The 9,556-nt window shown below is 46.3% G+C and overlaps 1 protein-coding gene across 1 annotated transcript; it reads right to left on the bottom strand.

Moving 5' to 3' along the window:
* Window positions 1-2,626: 2,626 nt before the first annotated feature.
* On the bottom strand, window positions 2,627-7,352 carry LOC146633348 (uncharacterized). The gene is made up of 2 exons (XM_085352176.1): window positions 7,277-7,352; window positions 2,627-3,237 (listed from the first exon to the last, which is right to left on the bottom strand). The coding sequence occupies exons 1-2, from the start codon at window positions 7,350-7,352 to the stop codon at window positions 2,627-2,629; spliced, it is 687 nt and encodes a 228-aa protein (XP_085208302.1).
* Between the last annotated feature and the right edge of the window lie 2,204 nt (window positions 7,353-9,556).

Here is a 9,556-nt window from a genome sequence, read left to right as displayed (position 1 = left end):
CGAACTGCCGGATGTGGAGTTACCCGGCCTGTCGGAGCGTTCTCCGAGGAGGAAGCAACGTTCGCGTCATAGGCGCCTCACCCCACAGCCGGGTGGTGGGACTTCAGAACCACCGGCTGTGGTGAGTGAAAAAGACACTCTTTCTGTTTCACCAGACTTTGGGACTGTTAATTCCGGGGCTGTGTTTATTCAGTTAGCCGCCCGGCCTCCAGCTCCGTTAGCCGCCCGGCCTCCAGCTCCGTTAGCCGCCCGGCCTCCAGCTCAGTTGCCACCTCCAACACATTCAGCCTCACAGTCCATAGCTCAATTACAATCACAGCCAGACTTATTACAAACCATGTTACAATCCATAGCCCAGTCTGTAGCTCAGTTGGCAGAGGAATCATTAGCCCTATCATCAGTTCAGCCTCCTGTTCAGCAGCCACTAGCCCTGCGTCCTGTGTCACCAGCTCCTCCAGTACAACAAGCTGAATCTATGCTATCCGAAGGGAATTGTTTTTCATCCGTCCATTGTAAGCAGAGAGACAAACCAGTTAATAATGTAGTCGTCCCTCAACAGCTGACCAGTTCTGAGACTGTGATGCACTCCGGGGCCTCCCCAGAGGCTGGGTTTCAGCCCCCAGCAGACTCTGGACCCCTGGAGGTTGGGAAGCCAGCTGAGGGCCACACCCGGCTGTCGCTGCCTGAGCAGAGTCGATGCTCTGTGCAGCTGCAGCCTGCTATGTGTTTGCCAGAGGACACCGTGCCTGCTGGTTCTATTCTGTCCCTGCCAGAGGCCCGTGTGCCTGCTGGTTCTGATCTGTGCCTGCCAGAGGTCCCCGTGCCTACTGGTTTAGTCCTGTGTGTTCCAGGGGCCCCTGTGCCCACTGGTCCTGAGACTGTTTCCGCTGGAGGGCCCGAGGAGCCCGTCCAGCCTCCTGCCTCGTCAGCTGGGGGGCCCAAGGAGCCCGTCCAGCGACCTTCCTCGTCAGCTGGGGGGCCCGAGGAGCCCGTCCAGCAACCTTCCTCGTCAGCTGGGGGGCCCGAGGAGCCCGTCCAGCCACCAGCTACTCCACCAGCAGCCTCATCCACACCTGCAGCAGCAGCTGCATCCACAGTTTCATCCACACCGCCGCCTCCTGCAGCGCCTCCGTCTCCGGCTTCCACGCCGCCGCCAGCTGTAGCCTCTGTGTCTTCATCCTCGCCAGCTGCAGCCTCCGCGTCATCAGCCTCGCCTGGTCCAGCCTCCGCGTCATCAGCCTCGCCTGGTGCTGCAGGGGCCTTCCAGACTTCCGTTGCCGCCGCTGCCTTCCGCGTGGCCGGCGTCCGGAACTGAACTGTTTTGGCCTCCTGTGCTGTCAGCCTCCAGGTCGGCCCCCTGAACTTGACCGTCTGGGCCTTTTTTGACGCTGTCCCTCCGTCCTGGGCCCCCTCCGCCCGCCCTGGTCGGGTTGTCTTCTGTTTTGTTTTGGTCAGTTTTTTGTGTTTCTGCTGGGCTGTCTGGAGCCAGCCCTTAAGGGGGGGGGGGGGGGGTACTGTCCTGGTCCTGGGTCGGTGACCCAGCGCTTTTAGTTTGTTATCATTTTCTAGATGATGATGATTGTTTAAGTTCTGTGTGTTATATTCGGTCTGCCTCTGAGTCTGCGTCTGTATCTATCTGTCTATGGTGTCACCCCATCTGTTTGTGAATCTGTCTGTTTAGTTCAATGTCTTGTCTGGTTCCATGTGTCTGAGTTTCCTGTTTTATTGTGAAGGTCTGTGTCATATGTGAGTGTGCTCAGTTTACGTTTCCCCTGTCCCATCAGCTCAGATTCCTCCCAGCTGTGTTGCCCTCCTGTCTCTCATCCCCTGATTACTTGTGTGTGTGTGTGTGTGTGTGTATTTAAGCCCTGTGTGTTCTCCTGCCTGTTGCTGGTTCGTCTGTATCACTCAGTGTCAGTCTGTGTTACCCTGTGTTCCACGGTGTCCTGTTCCTCGTCTGCGTCTCTCTGCTTCTCATCCCATTGTCGTATGCTCCCAGGTCAGTTATTTTTTTTTAGTTCTCCCAGTTTAGGTGTCTTCAGTTATTTGTTATGCCCCACTGTTTGTTTGCCACTACACCTCTGTAAATAAAACTCACCGGCATCTCATCCACTGCCTGCATCTTGGGTCCTTCTTCTAACTCCACACAGCTTGCCTCGGCAGCCGTGACAAGATGTTTTCTAATATTTTGGGATATCATTTCAGAGACAGAACATTACTTTTTACTTACCACATTGTTCATTCTCGCCAATGTCTGAGATGCAGCAGACGATAATTTACACTTTGCACTGTCTTCGTGGATTATTGGTTCATTTTACACAGATTATATAATAAAGTCAGTCTTGTATTCCTTGCAGTCATATCAAACACACAGGCCAGCACCAAGAAAAAAAGAAAAGTGCAAGACGCACTGAAAACGCTGACCTGTGTATCTCAATAATAAAAAAAAAAAACTATATACATATGTACAGAAATAACTCCTCAGACTAGCCGCATCATGATGGTCTCTGTGTAAGATGGAGAGGTGTTTCCAGCCTTTCCAGATACAGCGCAGACATGAGGAGTTTGCTCCAAAGCACGAGGAAACATCCATATGCCATATGTCCAGGAAAGGCTTCATTACTGATCACAGCCGGAGACGTTTCCTTGGTGGAGTGGGGCTCCTGCTGCTGCTCTCCTCCTCTGCAGGCTTCCTCTTTGCACCCTGTGTAAACCTCTTCAGAAACTGGCAGAGCACAGACATGATTACTCTGCCGTCAGAGGTGTAGTCCGTAACTCTCCATCGATTTGTCATTTCCCTTTCCTCTGTGGAATACACAGTGGAAATGACTCTGGTGATGGTGTCGCCGTCGACATCCAGGGTGCAGACGCAGTTCCTCTGATCTGCCTTGAGGACAGAAAGATCTGCCTTCTCTGGAAGCAGAGGTGTGAGGAACCGTGAATGGATGTGGGACCCTGCAGGCGGCACCATTAAACCAGCTGGTGAGTTGGTAGGAGGAGATGGAGTGGTGTTCTCCAACTGACTCTCTGGCACATGGGTGAAAGGTGTTGTCAGCAGCAGTTTGTTAAAGAATCCCCTGAAGGCAATATAAGGAAACGCCTTCGTCCCCGTAACCAGGTTATGGTTTAAGGAGAGGACCAGATTTTTCATAGAGTCCACATGGCTGGGGCTCAAAGGACGGTTCCTCAGGTTGGAGATGAACATCTGGCGTACGCTGACAGGACTCACCAGCTCAGCTACAAGAAAACAAAAAGATCATCTGTGTTAATCGTGACATAATCAGACAAATTACGGATTTAAATGTCAAAACATGGCTTTATATCATCATATGCTATTTCTACACACAGGCAATGAGAGGCCCGCAGCAGAACTCACTCTTTATGAAAGCCTTAAGATTGGTAGAAGGTGAGAAAAATGGTTTTGCACTGTAAATGACTAAATTTCATGTTTTAAACCAAAGATCACAGCACCAAACTCTGCTTGTTAGCATGTTTAAACAGTAAAAATGTCCTGCTGATAGAATTCATTTGCAAATTCACATTTTATCTGCATGTAAATTAAAAATGTACAGCTCATAGTAAAGAATAACTTTGTGTGTTCTTGGTGACTGTGAACAACATTTCATGATAAATGAATGTCATCCGTAATATTTGTGAATTATGGACACATTGTCAGTAAGGCTGCATAGAGTTTCAGTGATGTTTAATAATGAATTCATGTTCAGCACTTATTCTTATTTTATTTAAGCATCAGTCTGTTGGAAATAAAACAGCTAAAGTCAGGTGAGAAACCTCCAGCCTGCTTATTGCATGCACACAGTTTCAATTTCTCACCGAGCACATAACATACATCTGGACACCTGTACAGACACGGCAATACTCAATGCACTCACATAAATATGATATACTTGATTCAGCATCAGTAGCTATAACTGATTTTGCACATAATGCGTGCAAGATCAAATTTTGGCCACATCTCCGAGGACTCCCTAACCTCCCTCAAAATTTCCCAGCTTTATAAACGCAACGACTGCCTCTGTGAACTCTCACAGCTCCATCATGCTTCTATACAGATTCGTAATTTATTAACTTTATCGTCTAATTCAGGGCCAGTTGCTAAAACATGTAAACTCAAACCCTCCACATACAAAAACAGGACTCCAGGATGACCGCACTGACGTCAGACGTCAGCCTCCCGCAGGTTCTAATGACTGACGTCGTTTCCATGGCGCATACATTAAATTGAGTGTGTGTTTGTTTTTTAGCATTTTTCAAACCAAAACTGATGTTTCTAAAGTTTGACATATTTCACCTGAAATGTTCACACTCAGAATCAGAATCAGAATCAGAAAGGGGTTTATTGCCAAATGTTGAGCAGGTTTACAACATTAGGAAATTGCTGCGGTGCTTCAGTGCAAACATACTGTCATAAATAGCACTTAAATAGACATGAAAAAATAAAAGTAGGAATAAGAATTAAAAGTGCTACGTAGAAAGATATGTGCATGAGATATACATGAGATATATACATGAGAATAAGAATTAAGAGTGCTACGTAGATAGATATATACATGAGTGCAGGTGGTGATCAGTGCCAAACATGGAATGATGCAGTGAACACAGCGTAGGGTCATGTGTTAGTGGTGGGAACAGTCATATGGTTATTGTTCATGTGTCCAACAGCAGAGGGGAAGAAACTGTTCTTATGGCGAGAGGTTCTGGTGCGAATGGACCGGAGCCTCCTGCCTGAGGGTAGCAGGTCAAACAGACTGTGTCCAGGGTGAGAAGGGTCAGCTGAGATCCGAGCTGCACGCCGCAATGTCCTGGAGGTGTATAGGTCCTGCAGAGATGGGAGTCTGCAGCCAATCACCTTCTCAGCAGAGCGCACAACACGCTGCAGTCTCTGTTTGTCCCTGATAGTGGCTCCAGCGTACCACACGGTGATGGAGGAGGTGAGGATGGACTCGATGATTGCAGTGTAGAACTGCATCATCGTCCGTGTTGGCAGGTTGAATTTCTTCAGCTGCCTCAGGAAGTACATCCTCTGCTGGGCTTTCTTGATGACGGAGGTGATGGTGGGCTCCCACTTCAGGTCCTGAGTGATGGTGGTACCCAGGAAGCGGAATGAGTCCACAGAGGTGATGGGGGTGTCAGTCAGGATGATGGGGGGGAGTGGGGCTGTGTGCTTCCTGAAGTCCACAATAATCTCCACTGTCTTCTGGGCATTCAGCACCAGGTTGTTGTGGCTGCACCAGGACACCAGACGTTCAACCTCCCTCCTGTCAGACTCATCCCCGTCCGAGATGAGCCCAATAACGGTGGTGTCATCTGCAAACTTGATTAGCTTGACAGACTGGTGGGTGGAGGTGCAGCAGTTGGTGTACATGGAGAAGAGCAGAGGAGAAAGAACACAGCCCTGAGGGGAGCCGGTGCTGATGGTCCGGGAGTCCGAGACATTCTTTCCCAGCCTCACATGCTGCTTCCTGTCCGTCAGGAAGTCAGTGATCCACCGGCAGATGGGATCAGGCACATTCATCTGGGAAAGCTTGCCTCGGAGATGGTCTGGAAGGATGGTGTTGAAGGCAGAGCTGAAGTCCACAAACAGGATCCTGGCGTAGGTTCCTGGGGAGTCCAGATGCTGCAGGATGAAGTGTAGGGCCATGTTGATGGCGTCATCTACAGACCTGTTGGCTCTGTATGCAAACTGCAGGGGGTCCAGGAGGGGGGCCGTGAGGGTCTTGAGATGGGAGAGAACTAGGCGCTCAAATGACTTCATGACCACAGATGTCAGAGCCACGGGTCTGTAGTCATTTAGTCCAGTGATCCTAGGTTTCTTGGGGACAGGGATTATGGTAGAGGACTTGAAGCAGGCAGGCACATGACATGCCTGCAGTGAGGAGTTGAAAATGCCAGAAAACACTGGGGCCAGCTCGTTTGCACAGTGTCTGAGGGTGGCAGGAGACACACCGTCTGGGCCGGGAGCTTTTCGAGCATTCAGACTCTTAAACTGCTTCCTCACATCTGCTTCATGAATATGAAGAGTTGTGGTGGGAGGAGGTGGTGTGAAATCCTCTTTTGTGTGGGGTGAGGAGGGGGGTGTTGTAGGTGAACAGTTTGAAGGTGGTGATGGCTCTATGGAGGGGGGAGAGGTGGGGGAATTAGTGTCCAAAGTGCCTCTATTGTTGGGGCCGTTGGAGGTGTGAAGGCTGCCTGATGGCTCGTCAAAACGGCAGTAAAAGTCGTTAAGGGTGTTGGCTAAGAGCAAGTCATCAGTGGAGTGGGGGGTTTTAGGCTTGTAGTTTGTGATATTCCTAAAACCTTTCCACACAGAGGCCGAGTCATTCTCTGAGATCTGCTGCTGCATCTTCTCAGAGTGCTGATGTTTAGCAATGTCCACTTCTTTAGTGAACCTGTACTTGGCCTCTCTGTAGCAGTCCCTGTCTCCGCTTCTGAACGCCTTTCTCTTTTCCAGCCACAGCTTTTTGAGTTTAGGAATAAACCAGGGTTTGTCATTGTTATAACTCACCCTGGTGCGTGATGGCACAATGCTGTCCTCACAGAAGTGGATATAGGAGGTGACAGTGTCCGTAAACTCGTCCAAGCTGTTAGAAGCAGCCTTCAATGTGTCCCAGTCTGTAGACTCCAAACACGTGCGAAGCTCCTCCACAGCCTCGTTGCTCCACAGTTTTTTAGTCCTCACGACAGGTTTGGAGAGCTTCAGCCTCTGTCTGTACGCGGGGATTAGGTGGATCATGGCGTGGTCAGAAAGTCCGAGTGAAGCGCGGGGCACCGCGCGATAGGCCCCGCTGATCGTGCTGTAACAGTGGTCTAATGTCCTCTCCTCTCTGGTCGGGCATTTAATATACTGCTTGTATTTGGGAAGCTCATGGCTCAGATTGGCTTTGTTAAAGTCCCCAAGAGCAATGATGAGAGAGTCCGGGAATGTCCGCTCCATGTGGAGAATCTGCTCCGCGAGTGCGCTCTGAGCTGCCTGCGCATCTGCGTCTGGCGGGATGTAAACAGCGGCCAGGATGAATGAAGCAAACTCCCGCGGAGAATAAAACGGTTTGCAGTGGATAAAAAGATATTCCAGAGAGGAAGAGCAGTGCTGAGCAATCACTGTCACATCTGTGCACCAGCCACTATTGATGAAATCAATAGTGGCTGGTGCCACTATTCATGAAACCTTCCTCACTTTAAAGTACTAAAAGGCCAGTCTAAGGTGTATTTGTTTGCCTAAATACTCTATTATACTTATTAGGTTACTAAGCTTTACCATAGCGCTCATCCAGAATACGGGTGACACCAAGGGAGAGCAGGTACCGCTCGTGCCGTACTCCACTCCAGCTCATTTTTGGGGCGTTTGAATCCTCGTTTCAAGCACTAGTTTTAAAACTTTGGAAACAAACAGGTTTTCACAGCGCTATTAAACAGACCTCCTGCTCGCACTCTCATGTGAAAACCAACTTCGAACGTTGGTTTCTGCTTTTATACCTGCCGCGCTACACGTCATCCTCGTCACCTTGACTCCCAGGGTCACGCAGGCGACGCGGAGTGATTCAGAATAAGTTTCCTATAATTATCAGATTTTTTAAAATAATAATTCTCATTTAGTTTCGCAGTTTCTAATCATAAGTATTTTAATTATTGAATTATTGTAATATGTAATGTTTTTTTGATCATGAATTCGCCTCCTTATAAACAACAAGTAACTGAAAGCCATAAAGAAAATTCATCACGTTAATTAAGTCTGCTTATTTCCTTTGTTAAAATGAAGTGAGTTAGTCCCTCCGTTTAAAAAAAATATTTAAAGAAAAGAAATCACATTTATTCAGGAAAAATAAATAAAAATATTCAAATGAATGAATAAAAAATGAATATAATAAACAAACGAAACGTGTATAATAAAGTCGTTGTACTGAGAAATATGTCACTTTATTTAACTGTGCCTTTGATAAAAAGGTTTCCCCTTTTCCCCGTTGTAGTTGTACAGAGTGAAATTCACCTGAAATTTGTTACAAACTCTTCAGTACAGTGATTTATGTGCAATTTTTGAGGACTCTGACTTTAAACTATTTTACAAACGCGAATTTGAAACTTGAATAAATAGCGATCCCTTGAGCTTTTACAATAGCCTATGAAGGTTAGTATTTAAGCTCAATAAGCTGCTGCATTTATAACATTTTTATTAGAAATTTATCTCCGTAAGCACAAAAATAAATCCATAATAAAAGAAATTTTACCGTTGAAGGAACTTCAGTGTTGATCGTAGGTCCACATGGTAATGCATGTAAAAGTAGTAGTAACTGTTGTGTGCCCACCTTATTACTGAATTAGGCAGAGCACGCTGAATTAAATCAGGACATAAAGCACGGTCTTTCTCTTGCTTTATTGAATGCTGTCGATCTGACAACTAGCCATGTAACGGGGCCTCCTTCGGACCAGCACATCCAGTTTAAAAGTCATCACATTAAGACAGCCATGTGTCAGTACATGACATCCCCCTTTTCCTTAGATTAAAATTTTTAAGACTAAAGTTTGAATGTCATTTTTTTTCTTTAACATTGAACATTCTTTCTTGTCTTACTTTCGAACAATTATATTATCTAACTGCCTCACCACACAAACTGTAAAAGAAAATTCAGTAAAAATACAGTACAATCTACTGTATAAACGTGAAGGAATTTTCCATATTAGTCAATTACAGGTATTTTTCTGTATTTCTCAACTACTGCAATGCATTGTGGGGAAAAGAACCTGAAAAGGAGGGAAAAGTAAGCGCAAGAGCAGCCATTAGGCTTCTTTCAGGCTTCATCTGGATTTTGGACTCTGAAGTTGGAGAAACTGCCTTCACATTTCTGTGGTAAGTATTAAAACTCATGTTTCCTTTTATTAAAATGTTTTTCAAAAGACTCCGCGTTTTTATTTAGAAAGAATCGTTAATTCTTTCTAAATTGTTAATTAATGCCACTATCGCAAAAGAATTGCGATCGTGGCTCAAGAGTTGGGTGTTCCTCTTGTAATCGGAAGGTTGCCTGTTCGATGTGAGTGAAGTTGGCCCCCCCACCTTCTTCAAATCAAACAAAATTGATATCAAACGTTTGTGCTACGTTTGTGCTGGTTTGTGCTGCAAAAATTTTCGTTTGTGCTACTATCATTTTAAAGATATTAATAGAAATTTCTAGAGGTCATCAAAGGTCAACCAGCCCCCCCATATTAATGGAATCAAACAAAATTGATGTCAAACGTTTGTGCTGGTTTGTGCTGCAAAAATTTTTGTTTGTGCTGCTAACATTTTAAAATTTTTAGGCAAGGCAAGGCAAATTTATTTGTATAGCAAAATTCAACATTTACAGAGACATTAGAAACAAAAACAAATAAAAAGCATGATTTAAAATTGATTAAAACAAGCAAACAAACAAACTAACTAAACACACACATTCACATTCACACCTGTTCGCGCGATCTGAACCCTTATCGTAAGGGGAGCTACCAGTCCTTCTGTGGACGAGCTATTTTAATAAAATAACGTCTTGATGCGTGCTTAATCATCCAG

The sequence above is a fragment of the Diplotaxodon limnothrissa genome, linkage group LG4 (assembly GCF_057381915.1).
Source record: "Diplotaxodon limnothrissa isolate DT_005_m linkage group LG4, D_limnothrissa_male_GT1.1, whole genome shotgun sequence".
NCBI lineage: Eukaryota > Metazoa > Chordata > Actinopteri > Cichliformes > Cichlidae > Diplotaxodon > Diplotaxodon limnothrissa.
The sequence above is the reverse complement of the archived record's forward strand: the minus strand, read 5'-3'. Positions and strand labels throughout refer to the sequence as shown.

Excerpts from the sequence above, each read along its gene's own strand:
- LOC146633348 (XM_085352176.1), bottom strand. The coding sequence starts at position 7,352 with ATGAGCTGGAGTGGAGTACGGCACGAGCGGTACCTGCTCTCCCTTGGT. Across the intron at positions 3,238-7,276 it reads TATTCTGGATGAGCGCTATG|CTGAGCTGGTGAGTCCTGTC; the intron begins GTAAAGCTTAGT and ends GTTTTCTTGTAG.